Below are 18,637 nucleotides of genomic sequence, written 5' to 3'. Positions count from 1 at the left end.
CTTAGTTTTTAATTTGTTGCTGTGAATTTGATTCGTCACGGCTGCTGAGAATCTAGTCCAAAAATGTTGCATTTTATCAACTCCATTTGTAAAAAAATAAATAAATTCCTTTTCAGTTCAGTTTTTGTTGCATACGTTGTGTAGAGATTGAATATTAAGCCATTTCAAAGTTTTTAGAAAGCAATATGTATTTTTTAATGGTTCACTGAGAAGCCAGACCTCCGCTTTGCTGTCGGGTGGATTGCCAGCACCATTGTAGACGAAAATCTGTCTCTCTGGTGTTGATTCAAGGAGATGCCCATTCTTTCCTATAACAGGGCAGCAGCATTCCTAGATCTGTAGCTTTTACAGCATAAACCTGTATTTGTGACATATCTCCACTTGGGTTGATATTATTCTTCTTCGTTTTACTAGTTTTATGTTAAATTTTCTTAAGTGAGGTTACACAGGCATAAAATTAGAGCTATTACTTCCAAACTTAACTTTCCTTCAGTAGGTAGGTCTGAATATGTATAAATCATTACCTGAAATTATCCACAATATTGGTTCCAGCCTTGCAAATAATCAAGTGATGCTTGAAAAAGTATTTCTTCACCACCTTTGACCTCATATAGAGCCCCCAAAGCAACTCACAGACATAACTGCCATATTTTTCTCAGAATACCTTCAGTGATTTTCCATTATTCTCCCCCAAAACCCACCAACCCACCCACACAGGGCACTGACATATCTCTTGGAACTCTTCTCCATCAATCCTTATTTTCTTCTCTCTCCATAATATCTCAGAATACTTCTTTCAGTTTCCTTCATTGTCCCCCTCGCCCAACAATCCCCATTTTTTCCAGTCAAAGACAACTGCCACATTTCCCTCATTAACCACCCACCAACATTTATCTCTCACATTACCTCTTATTCTACCTCCTATCTCTTCCCTTTCCCAATTTTCTATGTTGAAGACCCTACATATACCCCGCCCCCCCGCCCCCCGGTTAACTCTCCTTGATTATTCTAAAGGCACCCGAACACAGCAATCCTTACTTTCTTTTCCGGTGCCCTTGATTCTCTTCTGTCAAGAGACTTGTCCATTTTGCCTTCTGTTCAGTACAATACATGATTCCTTGTTTACATTGCTGTAGTATGCTAAAATTAACATGCCTTGAAGGTGAAGAATTGTACTGTGCAATACATTGCTTTTTATAGTTACCAGTAGTGTAACTTGCAGCAATATATAAGCTATGTGAGCACTTAAGATGATTGTGCAGTGAATATTCCCTGATGAAAACGTCCATGAAGTTTTTTCTGTCATGGCACATGAAAGATAAGGTCTCTCTCTCTCTAATATACCTTCTGTTTTAGTAGTCTTTTGGGCTTAATGAAGGTGAGAGATGGGAAGCAGCTCAATCTATGCAGTATTGTTAAATTAATTTCCCATATGTGTAAGTGGTTAACATCCTGTGTAAGTGAAAAAGCCATAAACAACCTGAATGCCTGGTATACATACATCTTCTGTTAAGCTACATTGCTGTCCCATGAATTTTTGAATGTGCATGTCGCAATGTGATATATACTTTCGTATGACTGACAAAACATTTTGCATTTGCTTGTAATAATAACCACTTAATGATTCTAAATGCTCAGTTGGTTTCCTCCTGAAGAAAATGCCAAAAGGCTAAATACTAATCTGTTCCGAATACGGTATCTGGCACTGTAACAATGTTCATTTTTGCAAGGTACTAATTGTAGTGTTGTATGGCAGTACCGAAGGTGCATATATGTGGGTAGTGCATGTAATTATTATTTTGATCATTTTGCATGTCATTGATGCATGTTTGAAATTTGTTGTGTCCTTCAAGGCATGCTAGGTGGCTATCCACCAGGGCTGCCAACTTTACAGGGCCCAGTTGATGGCATTATTAGCATGGGCAGCATGCCGCCACTTCACCCTGGGGTGCCTCCACCCCACCAACTTCCACCAGGCATGCCAGGCATCCCACCACCGGGTAAGAATGACCTCATTCACTCATTATCTCGCCTCTCTGTTCTCACCCCATTTAACCAGTTGCCGTAGGAAATGTTTGCAGCTTGTGCATTTGTAGCTTAACTGCTTGACTCCTGTCGAATGCTCCAGGTATGCCTGGATGTACAAGGTGCATTGAGAAATATACAAAGTATATTTGCCAAACATCTTGGCATGTATGATACATGTTGGCAGAGCAACAAATGTGACTGATCCAGCAGCAAAGGAGTTGACCATGGAAATACCCTTGTATTTTTAGCATGAGTTTTTTAAAAAAGTGTCAAATAGATCTGGCTTGAACGGTTACATAGAGTATTGAAGACACATAATTCCTAGTCCTTCTGAAACTGTTGAAGGTGATGTTGTTTGTTGAACCGGACAATTTCACTACCAGACATGGATCTTAAACCAGTATACTGTTAGTTTTTTATTTCTTTGTGCACCATTAGTTCAAATATACACATCCTGATTTCAAACAACTTCATTTAACAGCAAATCATTTTTTAAAAATGAAACCCTGTAGCCTGATTTTTAAACAAAGCAAACTGAAGCTTCAGCCAAGGGGAATATTAGTGTCTGGAGAGGTTGAAATGTGGGTACAGGCTTGTTCTTTAACATACAGTTCATCCAGGTTTGATAAATACTTAAAAGTAAATGTTCTCTTGTGATGTGGATCAATATTTATCCAAAACCATGAATGAAACATTAACTAAGAGAAACAGATATTTTGTTTCCAATTATTAAACTTCTATTTATAGGGAGACAGGGGCTGTTATGGAACCCTTGTTCATTGCCCCCTTCTCCTTTTTGCTGCTGCAAATTTTTCTTTCACTTTTACATGGTATATCATACTCCTTTTCTGCATGCAGTGGATAAGCTCAGCTGTTAATCTGTGGGCAAAAACTAATGTGATTTGCCTGCTTTATTTCTAAGTATGTATTTCACAGTAGTGTTCCCCTAAAATCTGTGAACATGAATAATTGCCTTTAAGATCCCTTTTTTTCTTCAAGCCTGCTAGGGTATACAGTTAACATCCAGCAATCAAGAATTTGAGGATTTGCAGTGAGAAATGAACTATAGCTTTGGAATATAGATGTGTGCCATAGTTTCTTTATGGCTTGTCGTGCTGTTGAACTTTGAACAGCCATAAAGTGCTCGTGGATGTTCACTATCATTGCCAGGTTTCTCTATTTTAAAAACACCTTGTCTCCTTAGCTGCAGAAACAGTGTTACTATGATTATCATGGATATATTAATCGCCTTCTAAGCAACCATCTCAAGGCTATTTGCATGTAAAAGATTTTTAAAAATAGTTAAAAGCACAAAACGAGATACATTTAAAAGCAATACTAAAACCCCAACAAAGTAGACCCATTTATTCAACAAGGAAAGCCTGTCATTGTCGGATAGAAATGACTGCATATCTGATCAAAATTCCAAACTGTATCCTTATAATCCCCAGGAAGGCTGGTTCTGAATAAATTGTAAACATGAAGAAACAGCCACCAACACAATAAGCTAGCATGCCTGCACAACTTCACTAGTTCATTTGTGATGTAGCAGCAGTCTTTGTGAGGTTATTCTCAGAGCCTACAGAAGAGATTATTACTAGATGAAATAATTTTGGATGGAAGCCCCCCAAACACCACAAACTGTCAGTCAACACAAGTTACTACTTCTAATAAGAATACTTAGGGGATCATATTTTAATACCTGTAATACTCCTTTTTCTTTTTCTTTTTCATTTTGAAATCTAGGTGTTATAGGTCAAAGCGTTTCCTCCATGGTAGGAACCCCCTCAGCAGGAAGTCCTTTTGGACAGCAGGTAAGTGATTTAGATAGGCATAGGAAAATCCTATAAATCATACTCTCAAAGGGTTTGTTTTTTAATAAATTGACCTGCCACAACCTAGTGAGTTTATTGCTCCTCTTATTTTCTGATACTGCTCCCTTACTACATCTGGTATGTGATTTAATGATGTAGGAGTTAGAGGATATAAACTATTCCCTCAGATAGTAAAAGCTAAGTAAGGCAACAGGTGCTGGTGAGGGAGAATAGATGGGAGGACAGCATCCTTCTCCAGCCCTCCAAATACTTTGTACTACAACCAATGTTAAGGGATTATAGGAGTTTTGGTTCAAAGCATATGGAAGACACCACATTGGGGAAAGCTGCTCCAAACAATTCCTTGTTCTTTTTTTCATGACTATTGATTTCTTGCCCTGCTTTCTTCCTTTTGCTCTCAATACCATTCCCTGTAATCTTCGCCAAAAATCAATAAGTAAGATTCCAGATAGCCAAACAGTTAAAACTATGATATGTATGAATGTGTTGTGCATGGAAGAGAAATTTGTTTTGTGGAGATTTCAGACTGTCTTGATATAACAACGTGAAACAGGTTTTGTTTAGATTTATTTTTTTGGCACAGGCACATTTCTCACCACACCTGAGGGTAATCGTTATTCCCTTAAGGATGTTTCAGATGCTTTTGCTGTTATACCCTTTCCTTTCACGGAACCATCTATAGAAACACAGTGTTCGCCACTTATCTTTGGTTCAATGAGATACTACAGTCGTCAGGCTATGTTTGACCTTTTAAGATATTGTTCTTTACTATTCCAGATGGGTATCCTTGGTCCACCAGGTCAGCAGGCCCCACCTCCCTATCCTGGACAAAATCCAGCAGCCCAGCAAGTTATGCAGCAGCCAACAACTCCTATGTTTGTCTCCCCTCCACCAAAGACGCAAAGACTTCTTCATTCTGAGGCTTATCTGAAATACATTGAGGGTCTAAGTGCTGATTCGAGTAGTATTAGCAAGTGGGACCAGACCCTTTCAGGTAAGTCTACTTGCAGTAAACACAGAGACCCTAGAAAAACATTTTTTTTGAGGCTGGCCTTTTCATTCTACCATTACTGTACAGTACTATATTGTATGAGTGGCTTGCCCAGTGTGGCGGAGCTGTAGCTGCCATTTACTGGGAGGAGGGACAAAGTGGATATAAGATTGGGTTACACAAGTGGGGGTGCTGAATTGTCTTTGCTGGTGTGCTGTGCAGCTCCCACCTGTGCTTGTGCCTCCCCATCCCTTAAAGTGGAAGTAGCATATCTGTGTATAAAGCCCTTCATCCATCATTCCCAACCATTGGTCATGTTGACTGATATCGCCACCTCTCCTTTCTCCGGCTTTTAAAACAGCTGAAATGAGAATGTTTTATGCATTCAGGAATCTGCACTCCTCCATGAGAAGGGAGTTCTATAATTGTGGAGCGTCCATTGAAAGCCTGTTTCAGCAAATGCTGTATAGTAAGTCCACAGGGAGGGGGAAGACAGCTCCTTCACCCGTTGGTAGTCACTAATGCAGATAAGTTATTCACAATGCCTTTTAGCAATCTGTTGAAATCACTAAGGAAGTTCACTATTACAATGCACAAGGGCTTCTGCTTATAAAATGGAGCTTCTCCCCACTCTATTCTTACCACACGCTCCCCAAAATTAACTTGCAGTGGGGCAGGAGAATCCCAGAATATTGCAGGAGGGGGCAGTGTTGAATTCAATGCAATGTTGAATTCCACCCATTGCTTTTAACCCTTTGTATGAATATTTGAATACAGTGGACCCTCCAGATATGAATTAAATTTGTTCCAGGGGTCCGTCCGCAACCCGAAAAGTCTGTAGGCACTGCTTCTGCACATGCATGCAGTGTGATTGAGCGCTTCTGTGCACGCCTGTGTGGCGAAACCCAGAAGTATACACTTCCGGGTCTGCCATGTTCGTAACCCGAAAGATACATATCCAGAGCGGTACATAACTAGAGGGTCCACTGTATTAGTTTTTATTTCAGTTTATGGATTTATCTGAAATTTCATGTAGTTGGGTTTTTAAGTGATTATTTTAAAAACTGATCAGAAGTGTGCATGTTTTTTTCAGCAGAAAGTTTTTAAAAGTTTCTATCAGCTAGCTCTGTCAAATCCTTTTGATTTCTGTGATTTTGTGTTCATAACTGAGAGTGCATTCTCCCCCTGAAGTCCATGGTGTGGATTTTACTTATGGACTTTATTCCATTCATATTGACAAGCTGTACGGAAATGTAACCGAATGCCCTTTTCCTACTTCAGCACGAAGACGTGATGTCCATCTCTCAAAAGAACAAGAGAGCCGTCTTCCTACACACTGGTTGAAAAGCAAAGGCGCTCACACCACAATGGCAGATGCCTTATGGCGCCTTCGAGACTTGATGCTGAGAGATACTCTTAATATCCGTCAAGCATACAACATAGAAAATGTTTAATCCTCTTTCGATACCAACATATAAATTTTTTGTGGAACAATAGCTGTTTTAGTTATTGCTGGGGGAGGGCAAACTGGTTTTATTGCATCTTACTGTACATTGCAAGATTGTTTTTTATATAAGGACACTTTTAATAAGCATATTTCACTTTTTGTTATATTATGTTGACTTTTTTAAAAAATATACAGACTTGTGCATATGGTTCTTTAACTTGGAAGATGATCTCACACTTTTGTTATAAATGCAAAATAAGGTTATATCATTTGGCCTTACACAGAGGTTCTCATGCCTTTTTTTTTTTTTAAAGCAGCAAGAGTGTGTAGCGAAGAGAAATGTGAAGTTAATCCCAGTTTGCATCTTAGCAGCATGAGCATCCATGTGCTTGTGTGGTAGTGACTTTTGGCAGATACATCACAAGAACTTAAAGCCTTCCTTTAAATAAAGCTACTAGGGTAGGGAGAAGATGGAATCAACTTGGTAAATGTAAGGCCTTTTTTATTTGTTCCCATAACTTGATAAAAGGAAATAAGCAAGACTGTATCTTTTGATTAGACCACCTTTTGTTGGCACATATAAGTTCAAAGTGGGGCTTGTATTGATGAGTCTGCTTTAAGAGATCTGCAGACATGAAGGCTTGCATGTGATGCCAGTTGACATTGGCCTGATGAGTGTGTGCTACCTAATTTATTTCTCCAGGATGAGACCTGTGCTCATCACCACCAGCACCACCTCCTTGGGGAAATACTTGAGTAAGCTTAAGTATAAAGGGGGAGGGATTTCTACTTTGCTGTCCTAATATGAAGGATGCATAATATCTTTGAATTCTCAGATCAGAACATTTATACATGTGTATTTTTAAAGGTGCAAAGCTTTAGTTTCCAATACCTTCACTTCGAAATCAGAATTGGATGTTTTGTTTCTTGTAGTTTAAGGTTCCCACTGCAAATTTAATGCAGTTTATAACTGATATTGGAAGGTAAGTAACAGAGCATGCAAAATGAGCATATGCATTTTAACAGCTTAAAATAAGTGGTCTATTCAGGACTTGGTATTTTGACACTTTTTATTTAAAGGTTGCTCTGATGAAAGCACTGCAGTCCTACTGTTGATAATTTTTATACGCATAGTCCTAGCTGTACAGCACTGCTTATAAGCCCAACACAGCAGATCATCATATGTAGGAATTTGTGTCCTGAACCTGCATAAATTTATTTAGAAAGTTAATCTAATTTTTGTTCCCCCAGTTATAGGACAATACAGCATTTGTCTTTACTAGTAACAGCAGTTACAAAGCAGAGAGCTCCTTAAGGCATGTAAAAAGTCCTAGGTGAAACCAGTTGGGAGTTGTTAGTTGTGTAGTTCTGTTTTGTTGTCTGAGGGCCAGACTACCAATGGCATTAATTGCATAGCCTGCTTTTCACTGCACACTTTTTCTTCCATAAAACAGGGTGCGGGGGCAGGGGTAGTGAATTCAAGAGCTTTTTCTCCAGTGCAAATTGTAGGCATGGGCCCCTCAAATCAAGGGTAGAACCCTGTCCCCACCATTAGTCATTTTTCAGAGAAGTTGGCACATAAACTCTGATAAACATCATGTGTAATAGTATAGCCCCGATACTAGGATTTTCTAGTTCAACAGCCTTCCTTGTTTGGGTGACATCCATCATAGAACAAGGGAGCATCCACTTGTACAAAGAGGACAACCTCCTTCATGTGCACCCCCAAAATATGTTCCATAGGGTTGGGGGACTGGAGGGGAAGGATGGAGCCCTGTTGCAAAGATGGGCTGCCACAATTAGATCTCCCTCTTCACCTTTAAAGTTAGATTTATAAGTTTAGAAAAAACAGCTTTGAATGTTGACAAGTAATGGAATGCTTATCAAGAATGGATTCAAAGAAATAATTCAGGAGGCAACCACCTGACAAAGCTTGCACAAGTATCAGTTAGGAGGCATGTTAGAAGTCATGTTTAATTACGAGGTTGATTTTAACAAAGAATTGTTGCCATGTTGGCTTCAGAGAATGAGTGGTTCACCAGGATAAGTAACTGTCTTATTGGACTAACTTTAGTTCACTCAATGAAAATTACATTCCATTACCTATTATGACACACATCCAGAAAAATGTATATTTAGTTGATGTTTCTGGATCTGTTTCAGTGATACAATGCATTATGAAGATGACAGCAAGTAGCCTGTGAAAAATATACTATTAAAGTTTTGGTTCTTCAGATGAGATACTAATGCAAAATACAATATTAATATTACAGAGATTTTTGCATCCTTATCATTCTATCATATGTGGCACACATCTTAGTATATGGCCTTTGCAATTTTTAAAAACCTCACAAATCTCTGCATGCACCCAGGAGTTTTCCTTAGGTGACTTAGCAGAAGCTGCCAATGCCAAATCAGCTCAGCACTGGGAGCTACTGAGGCGAGTGCATGGGTGCTCTTCTGGATCGTGGCCAGTGTGTTTGAAATTACCTCTCACATTTCAGTTTCAATGTCAAAAGGAGGCAGCAAGTCCTAGATCTTTAGTACTTGGAAACACCATAGACTTTTACTAATACAATCACTTTTTGTTTTAGGTATTGCAAAAACTACACCAAAGAACCTGGAATTTATTTATTTTTATTTATTTAAAAAATAAACAGGATGAGACACCCTTTGAATGCTGTATAATCCAGGAGGATCAGTGTTGAATAATATGCAGCATTGTCTTTCCCAGACATTTAAGAGGGCAGCTTCACTATTTCTAATAACCCAGGAGTAAACAATTAGAACTGTAAATGAGGCCTTTGCCTTTTCTATGGCAGTGCAGAGCACTCCTCCTAGACCATTAGGCTGGCCCTAATTATTTTAAATTTAATTTATTCCAAAATCATGTCTCTCTTTACTGGGGGCATTTCAGTAACATGTAGGATTAAAGTTTGATGGCTACAATCCAGTATTGCACAACCAGCTAACTAAACTTTTCTAACTATAAATTGTTGAGAAGGAGAGCAAACCATGTCTTTTTTTTTACCATTTGAACCCATTGTTTTTTTCTACAGCCATGCACTGTATTAGAATAAAAGGAAATTGAATATTCAAATAAGAGTATGGGAAATGGTTGGCTTGAGTGGAAAAAACATGTTTCAGTGAACCAGTTTGGAAGTGATCAGCAGTTCATCTCCTATTCCATATTCCCCACTCTTCCCTTAGAGCAAATGTGTTTATGTAATAATTCAAGTTGATGTTTTATAATATACTTTTCAGCATATATGCTTTTTGGACCTGGTTAATCCATGCCTCATTTTTTACTCCTGGTTGTATACTCCATTGAGTAAAGTGATAACTAGTCAATGTGCATGTACTATCAGTTTGTCTGAGGCTTTTTAATTTGAATAAAAATAGCTTGCAGTTTGGATTAGCCAGGTTTGATGTCTTATTCTTAGTTTTCCTGGAAATCTAGACGTGTCCTATAAAGAAACCACAGGGATAAGCAAGCTATACATGTCACGGTTTCCCCAAAAAGCAATCCTAGGATAATATGAAACAATCTGAACTGTCCTAATATAGAACTGTATCAAATCAATACACAGATCCACTGGATCTCAGGTGTATGATGGTGGTCACACATTTTGCCTGTCTGGAAAATCACTGTTGAATTCACTTAACGCTTAATTCCTACGTACATGTACGGCTTATATAGTATGTGACCTATAGAAGGAATGTTAAATGTCCTTAATTTCATCAGATCTACTTGTACCATAATCAGTACCAGCAAAGTGCACTCTACATCTCAAAACATTATTTTTACAAATTATAGGATAGAGCACACCTGGTATCATAGAGCTATATAAGCAACAGGAACGTTTTTCAGTGTTCTCCCCATTTTGAGGAGTGTAACTCCTCTGAAGCTGAATTATATGCACCTGTGTATTCATGCAGTAGGACTTTGATGTGAGTGACGCATAAGTTTATACAGGCTTGAGGTCTATTTCTTGGGGCATATTGTGGTTAACTTAGGTTAAATTACCCCCAAAAGTAATTTGTCCTAAATCCCAAAGACTATACAATACAATTTCAAACCCTTAAAGCAGGTGTGGCTAATGTGCAGGCTGCGTCCAGTTCCAGGAGACTGGGGATGGGGAGTGCATGACACTGACACACACACATTTTATTATTTATATAATAAAGCCACTTCTATACTTGGCCATGACATGCAGCCCTCTGAAGACTGACCCTGGATCAATGTGGTCGTTGGCTCAAGAAACATTAGCCAACCCTGCAAAGGCTAATAATAGATGAACCACTCACTGCTTCCCTTGATTCAGCAGCTGTTTAGAGCGACTGGAACAAGCTGAAAAGGGGGAAATGTACTAAACCATTCCAGAGCAAAGCTTCCAGAATTCTCTGCGGCCACGCATGGACAAGGCTCATGATTGCTTGCTACATCTGAACCAGCCCAGTGTCATGCCAAACAGGTTCCCTAAAATGAAAAGAGAAGCAGTACTACAAGTTGCATTTGTGGAAGAGTTTATAAAAACAGGTGATTAATCAATAAACCAATGATGAAATGTTTTAGATGTACAATTAATTACAGCTTCTGAAATAAATATAAGTATTGTAACCGGTCTTTACTGTTCAGTTCCTGGGTAGCTGTGACTACAATAAGACAACTACAGCATCTTCTTCCAGCAACCTGGGTAGCAAAAACTTCATGGGACTCGAAACAGTCATCGTTCAGTCTGAACACTTGTAATTTTCTTAATTTAGATGTGAAAAGCAAGTAGGATTTAGAAGTTCAGATTTCACTTGATCTAAATTATTCAGCGTCAAAGTCATCTTCCTTCCAAATTTTGCTCATGCTGTCTCTCAGACCTTTTTCTACGGTAAACGTCATCTGTAAAATATTTATTTCTCAAAATACTGTGGTGGAAACATCCTTTAAATGCATCTTACATTTTTTACGTCACTTCATTAGACAGCTATCCCCCCCGCAATGTAAACAATCAACTGAATGGGCTGATTCATGCCAACCAGATCACAGCACCAAATATCGTATTTTGAAGAATATACCATGGCAATGAGTGATTTATAGAAGCAAAGCTTGTTAGAACAAGGATGGGGAATGTGATCTCACCAAAGCACTGGATCTAGAACTGACCCACCAGTAGACCCTATTTAATAGGCGAGTGGGACCATCCACTTATCAATCACCTGATATATATATATATATATGCTTTCGTAGATTTTCACGGGTACAGGAATGCAGGTTTTGGTGTCCTCGGGTGTCTTCCCGTGTAAAAGTTGGGGTGTCTAGGCGACGTTTCGACGAGGTCTCACTCGTCATCTTCAGGCTGGTGCTTTCGGCTTCTTGTTACTGGAACAGAGCAGGATCTCAGTGTTTGAGTTCCTATAAATACTGTAGAGGGGGTGTGGTGTATAGCCTCCAATGTTCTGGGCAGAGAGGAAGTTCCCAGGCTAGTGTGCCTTTTCTTCTTTTGTTCCTTAATTACTTGAGAGATATCTTGAGTGATTTCTTGAGTGATATCCTGAGTACCACTTAGGTGGGTCATTAGGTGTGGATTAGTTGTTAAAGTCTTTGTGTCTTGACCTCTTGAACTTTGTGAAGAGTTTTCCTGAGAAGATGGCTGTACTGTACTTAGTTGTGCTCTGGCTTGGCTTCGTGTATAGGGGCGAGCTGTGGTTTTGTGGCTTGTGTCAGCCAGATCTGTGTAGGGATTGCAGGGGGGTGCAGCATCCGGAGGTGCCACCATGGATTGGCTACTGGATGGTGTCTGTGATTCATCTGTGGAGAGGGTTTGGGTTTGGGTCTGGTGTGGTTGATTGGTGTTGGCGTTCTGTGTGCCTCTGGATCTGGTGTCAGTTTTTGTGGGGAGGGCTAATTTCCAGATGTCTGGCAAGCGGGATGTGTCGTCACGCTTGTTCATGTTGTGAGGGTGTTTCTCTATCTCGATGGCTTCCATGATTATTCTCTTGTGGTGATGTTCCGTGTTAAAGAGCAATTTGGAATCTGCAAAATTAATTTCGTGTCCTGTTTCTTTCATGTGTTGGAAAAGAGAGGAAGTTTTTTCTTCTTTTTTGACGGCATTCTTGTGTTCTGCGATACGTGCATTTATTCGTCTGTTTGTTTGTCCAATGTACGTGGCTGGGCAGACTTTGCAGGGTATTTCATAGATCCCTTGGTTTTCCAACTGGATTTTATCCTTGGGGTTTCTGAGGATATTGGCTATTTTTTGGTTGGTGCAAAAGGCTGTTTTGATATTGTGTTTATGGAGGATTTTGCTAATTTTATCTGTAGTGCCCTTGATATAAGGAAGGAGGGCCATGCCATTGTTTTCTTCTGTGTCTTGGTTTTTGGGGGGTGTTTCCTTTTGGATTAGCTTCGTAATCCTGTTTTGCTGGTATCCATTGGCAATTAACACGTTTGAGAGATTCTGCACCCCCCTGCAATCCCTACACAGATCTGGCTGACACAAGCCACAAAACCACAGCTCGCCCCTATACACGAAGCCAAGCCAGAGCACAACTAAGTACAGTACAGCCATCTTCTCAGGAAAACTCTTCACAAAGTTCAAGAGGTCAAGTCACAAAGACTTTAACAACTAATCCACACCTAATGACCCACCTAAGTGGTACTCAGGATATCACTCAAGAAATCACTCAAGATATCTCTCAAGTAATTAAGGAACAAAAGAAGAAAAGGCACACTAGCCTGGGAACTTCCTCTCTGCCCAGAACATTGGAGGCTATACACCACACCCCCTCTACAGTATTTATAGGAACTCAAACACTGAGATCCTGCTCTGTTCCAGTAACAAGAAGCCGAAAGCACCAGCCTGAAGATGACGAGTGAGACCTCGTCGAAACGTCGCCTAGACACCCCAACTTTTACACGGGAAGACACCCGAGGACACCAAAACCTGCATATATATATATATATATATATATATATATATATATGGTGAATCAAAGTTTAAGCTGTGGCAGAAGTGTTAGGCTTATCTCTGATCTTAATACTTCTTGTCCCACAGCACTAAGATTGGAGATAAGCCTCTCCCACTGCCTTTCACTACCAAGCAGCAAGTAGAGGCACATCTCCTAGTGCAGTAGGACAAGAGAACCAAGAGAAGAGACAAGCCTCTGCTTGTTCTTTGATGGTAAAAGACAGTAGAGTCTTAGTTATCTCTGATCTTGTGCTGTAATTCCACAGCACTGTGATCAGAACGGCTGCCTGCTCTGGCAGTTTACTGTCAAAGAGCAGGCAGAGGCTTATCTGATCTTAGCACTAAGCTTCAAAGACTAGAGAGAAGAGATCCCTCATCTCCAAAGGTTAGATCAAAGATAACAGATCCAGCCATGTTCCAATTCAGAATACCAGAAATTATATAACCAGGCATCATAAAACAGGTGGGTATGGTTTAACCAAAATAGCCTCATGGGAGAAACTAGCCAGGCTACTGCTGACTTAAGTCTGCTACCTATTTCATGAGATGATACTGCTGGTACTTACCCGTGAAGGGTTGCTTTTCATGCATGTAAGATGACAGCCAATGGTTGACAGAAGAAATTGATGTTCAAATCAAAGTCTTCTGGCACTCTAAGGCATCCATTGCCAGTTTAATTATTACAAGCCTAGCAAAGTGGAATAAGCCAAAGGCAGAACAGTGACAGAAAAGTATAAGACATAACACTCCCTGCCAAAAGAACTGAGAATTGTGAAGATACGGAACAAAAATTAAATAACAAGTAGTTTGAGAGAGGCGGACCCCATAGCCAACAAGAGTGAGGCCCTGATGTCGTCTTACATGCACAAAAAAGGATGTATCACAGGTTAAGTATCAATGGATTGCTTAAAGAGACTGTAGACCAAATCGTATTCAGGGCAGGGAAATAGGTGTGGAATAAACAAGAGGGTCCTCTCTTAATTGATTTTTAACTTTTTCATCAGACTATAGAGGAAGGTAGATTGAGAGAAAGGCAGGCAAAGATGGCTGAGGGGAGGGAAGGGCAGGTGGCTTTGGGGGTGGGAGAGAAGGAAGGAGACGGAGAACTTCAGGGTGGCAAAGCACGGAAAAAGTCAGAAAAAAACAATTGCCAGCAGCACAGAAGGGACAACAAGGGTCCCATAAATAGCCACACACCAAGAACAGAGAAAAAAATGAAAGAAAGACTGCCCTGAACAAACAATATGAGGCAGAGAGTGAAGTGACAACTGAGGCAGAAAAATAAAACTGGCTATGGATGCCTCAGAGCACAGTTCTTCAACTGATCCAAGGTGGGTCACAACAGGAGCACTATCACCATGGAAGTATGGGGACCCATTTCTTAATCTTTTACCACAAATACATGTTTGGGCTAAAAATGGGTCCTGGATCTGAAAAGGTTAAAGATAGCTGCCTTAGCATGCCAAAATTATCTTTGATATGACCAGTGATTCCCACTGTCAACCATCTGGGGAGCTCTTCCCCCCCCCCCAACCTAACTTCACCTACATGCACAAGAAAATTATTAGATTATTTGACCAGGGCCGTGTTGCTTAAGGCTATTTGAATTAGCTTCAGTTTGTCTCACCGTTTGATAGGGAGAATGATGCATGAGAAAGAACCACCTGGGTGTAGTACCAACACTCAACAAAGCTGGTAAAACCATTTTGAGAAAAACAACTTCCTTGGTGGCTGTGGCTAAGGATCATTCATTCACAGAGAACAATATACTACCACTGCCTTAAATTTCTAGACGCTCATCCCTCCTCAAAAACCTATTTAAATGTGGATTTTCCAGGTAGCTATCAGTTCATCTCTAACTTTTTCAAGGGAGGGGGAAGATCACTGAGCATATACAGTAGCTGACTAAACCATCAACTTCTTAAATGACCAGTCTAGGTATTGAATTGGGCATAGCACTGAAATTGTACTTTGTGAAATATGTCACTTGTCTCTTAGAAGAGCAGCAAGGGCAACTGCATCCCATTAAAGAGTTCTGAGACCTTTGATACCATTAGCCATAAAGTCTTAAGTTACCCATATTGTGGTTACCTGTTTGAGATCATATTGGGCTATTTCTCCATTTAATAAAAACTGAACATAAAGCAAAGCAAATCTTCAGGTATGATTATTCAAGCAATTATGAACTTATTTTAGAGCTAGTAATGGGTTACACAAACTAGGAAATATCTGTTAAGTCTAGGCTTTTAACAAGGACTGTAGATATATCTGCTAAGAGAAAAATATTAGATAACTTTATGAAAATACTTACAAAAAGTCTCTTTCCCAATTCGGACTCTGATCATAAACCATTCCATAGCACCTCCAAGGATAAAAAAGAAAGGGAGAAATCTATATACTCCAAAGTGTTGCTTTCCAGGCACCATGTTCAAGAGTAGTCTTATTTTATGTTTGACAAGCATTTTACATAGGAACTTATAATCCTTGCAAGGGAGCGGTTGATCCTAGAAAATGTAAAAAATTGATAAGACTGATTAATAAACCTATATGGAGAGTAGCTAATGAAACCAACTGGGTTTCATATCGTTCTTGTACAGTACACAACTTGACCCTGTGCAATAAACATTCAAAACTCAAATGATAAAGAGCTATGCAGACTGATCTATGCATGCTTTCTCATTAGTAAATTCTACTTAATTGGCAATTATTCCTAAGACAGCGTGCATATGAATGTATTCTTGAATTTACCGGTATATGCATTCTATAATTTTCACATTCATTTATAGAATGACTCATATATAGCACTATGACAGTATTTTAATCCACACAAGCTTTTCAGCTTCCAGATGAAATGATTCCCCCCCTCTCCTCCCCCATGCACTAATATGAGGGTTCTCCTGAATTACTCAACAAAAAACCCTGGAAACCACTTTTCCGACAGTAGAACATAATTATGCTTCTATTAAACATTTATTTAGCACTAGCTGTCAGGTATACTTTACAGTTTGAAATGCAAGGACCCCTAACAATAATTAACAGAATAAATTTAGCACACTGACCTTGCAACTTTCTATTTGTGTTTCTATGTCTGGGATGCAACCTAGTCAGGTTCACGTCAACAAGTGAGAAATAAAGACTCCACTGCAATATCAAATCATTTCTGCAGCATTCAGTGTATAAACAGAATCTTCAGCATCTAACCACACACAAGGAAAAGAGAAATACTGAGAAGTAAAAACAAGAGCCAAGCTTCGACATGAAACTTGCAAAAGTTCATTAAAGTTAACAGAGCTTCTGTGTGAATATTTAGCTCTATTTGTTTTACTGAATAATGAAAAAAAAATCACCCAGTACTCTGACTGGTAAATAAATGCCAGTTTTCTTGTTTATCGCTTTGCTAACATGTAAAAAGTTTTGCAAGTTTCCTGAACTACCTTATGTAAAGTTAGCTGATTATAGTAGTATACATATTTAACATACTTAAGAATAAGTACAGTATTCATTCTTATTCATAGGGAGCTCAGTGGAAAAAATATGGAAAGCCACTGCAAGTTTTACTTTCAATGGGACTTATTTCAGAGTAAACATGCATAGGATCAGGAGGGCTATTAATTAAATCTGATTAAAACTTTCAGTCCTATATTTTACATTTGCCATTTTCTCCAGGTGTCCCTAAGTATATTTGGAACATTACCTATTTTCTTGTACCTGCCCCTTGTAAATCACCGCCCCTATTGGCTGTTGGAACAGGCTACCGATCCCTGTTTTATACAGATTGTATATTTGAGGTACCTGCAGAATTTTATGGTGTGTATCAGTCAATAGGCCCAGTAGACCCTTCATGAAACTTAATCACTACTTCAGCCTATTTACAGCTGCTTTCTCTTTGCATTTAAGACAAATAGCTACCTATTCTCAACAAACATGCAACTAGATGCTTGTTTATCAGGTGGCCCTGTTCCTGGAGGAAAAAAGGGCTAAATTAATACCTTAGTCATGACTCGTTTTAGTCTTGTTTTCAGTTAGTCTGTTAGCCCATCTAGTCCTTCATCCAGGACAGGATGGAAGCTGGGCATAAACACAGCAGCATTTCCTCCTTTTGTAATTCCCAGTAACTAGTATTCAGAGGCTATCAATTTCCAATAACCATCGTGACTAGCAGCCTTTCCCTCCATGAATTTTGTCTAAACCCAGGGCCAGCCCATGCATGAGACAAGGCGAGGCGACTGCCTCAGGTGGATCGATCCATAGGGGCAGCAGACTCCCTTGTTATCTTTATGCCCGCTCTTCACCCACTACTCCTTCCCTGGCGAGGAGGAAGGGGGCCGCCAATTAGTGGTTTGCCTCAGGCGGCAAAATGTCTTGGGCGGACCCTGTCCAAGACCCTTTTCAAGCCGCCCACTGTTTCATCTTGCAGTACAAAACTCCACAGCTTAAATATTAAGCTTCCTTAGGTGACCCTTAGTTTCCGCACTATGAAAACGGGCGGGTGACTTTCTCCGCAAGGTGCATCATTTTATTCACCTCTTAGCCCTATGTTCCACCACCACCACCCGCGTCTTTTATTCGCCACTCCATTGACACCTTCCAGCCTCTTGTGGGCCCGAGTTTGGAGCGCTTATTGCAGCAGCTCCTCCACCCCCACCACTCGCAGGTTCAACGGTCATAACGGCAAATACCCCCACTCTGCGTTTTCGAATTCACCCAATCACTGAGCCGCCCTGAAGGCTCTCTGCCGCGCGCGCACAGCCCCTCACCTTGGAGCCTAAAGAGGAGACCTGCGCGAGGCGGCGGACTTACCCCTTGTGGGCAAGAGACCACGGAAGAGGAAAATTCGCTCCGCCTCCTCCTGACGCGTTAAGGGAAATAGCCGGATCCCATTGGCTCGCTGCGATAGTGGGCGTGGCTTGCGGAACAGATGAGGAATAGGCGGGAGGAGATGGGTTTTTTGCTCTCGCTGAGGAACTCGAGCGCTAATGGCGGGCCCGAGAGAGCAGGGGAGCAAGGTGGCAGCCAGCTCCTAGCGATATTAAAGGCACGCTGGGTTCAGTGGGAGTACTCCCGAGTAAGGGGCACAGTATTTCAGGTCTCCGCCATAAGCTTCCAGATGTCCCCTTGTTGCTTTTCTCTAAGCTACAAAACAGGAAGGTCTAGTGTTGCAGGGAATGCTCGTAGGGGCGGGGACAAGACTCGTGCTGAAGATACAGGATCCAGAAAAAAGCCGTGTTGTAGATGTTGGCTATATTAGCGCTGCGTTGTGCAACTTGGATGCATATTCGACTGGTTGTTACTTCCCTTCAAAATAATTCCAATGCGTCATTTCCTGACAGTGGAACTATTAGTCTGCGTGGCGGGGAAAAGAACTGCCATGTGG

General features: G+C 40.3%; 2 protein-coding genes across 30 annotated transcripts in view; one reads left to right on the top strand and one right to left on the bottom strand.

Annotated features, from left to right (window-relative positions):
* The window catches only part of PBRM1 (polybromo 1), a 58,430-nt gene extending 47,235 nt beyond the window's left edge, over nucleotides 1-11,195 (top strand). For 16 of the 24 annotated variants that reach the window (XM_081847090.1, XM_081847088.1, XM_081847089.1 and 13 more), the window contains 4 exons: nucleotides 1,854-2,000; nucleotides 3,775-3,842; nucleotides 4,641-4,857; nucleotides 6,136-11,195. In XM_081847090.1, the coding sequence (XP_081703216.1) occupies nucleotides 1,854-2,000; nucleotides 3,775-3,842; nucleotides 4,641-4,857; nucleotides 6,136-6,308 (605 nt within the window). In that variant the 3' untranslated portion in view covers nucleotides 6,309-11,195. The remainder of the gene's footprint in view (nucleotides 1-1,853; nucleotides 2,001-3,774; nucleotides 3,843-4,640; nucleotides 4,858-6,135) is intronic. The other 8 variants (XM_081847096.1, XM_081847095.1, XM_081847094.1 and 5 more) reach the window with 1 other exon arrangement.
* On the bottom strand, nucleotides 10,812-18,188 carry UQCC5 (ubiquinol-cytochrome c reductase complex assembly factor 5). Of its 6 annotated transcripts, none has more exons than XM_081847559.1 (4): nucleotides 18,064-18,188; nucleotides 16,323-16,459; nucleotides 15,575-15,767; nucleotides 10,812-11,195 (listed from the first exon to the last, which is right to left on the bottom strand). In XM_081847559.1, the coding sequence occupies exons 3-4, from the start codon at nucleotides 15,723-15,725 to the stop codon at nucleotides 11,134-11,136; spliced, it is 213 nt and encodes a 70-aa protein (XP_081703685.1). In that variant the 5' UTR covers nucleotides 15,726-15,767; nucleotides 16,323-16,459; nucleotides 18,064-18,188; the 3' UTR covers nucleotides 10,812-11,133. The 6 variants fall into 6 exon arrangements, with proteins under 6 accessions (XP_081703685.1, XP_081703684.1, XP_081703686.1 ...); XM_081847558.1 differs by having other exon boundaries at nucleotides 18,021-18,084; XM_081847560.1 differs by lacking the exon at nucleotides 18,064-18,188 and adding an exon at nucleotides 17,943-17,965.
* Nucleotides 18,189-18,637: the final 449 nt, after the last annotated feature.

Source organism: Podarcis erhardii (assembly GCF_964252035.2).
Source record: "Podarcis erhardii genome assembly, chromosome: 2".
In the NCBI taxonomy this organism is placed as follows: domain Eukaryota; kingdom Metazoa; phylum Chordata; class Lepidosauria; order Squamata; family Lacertidae; genus Podarcis; species Podarcis erhardii.
This window is presented reverse-complemented; position numbering and strand designations above follow the sequence as displayed.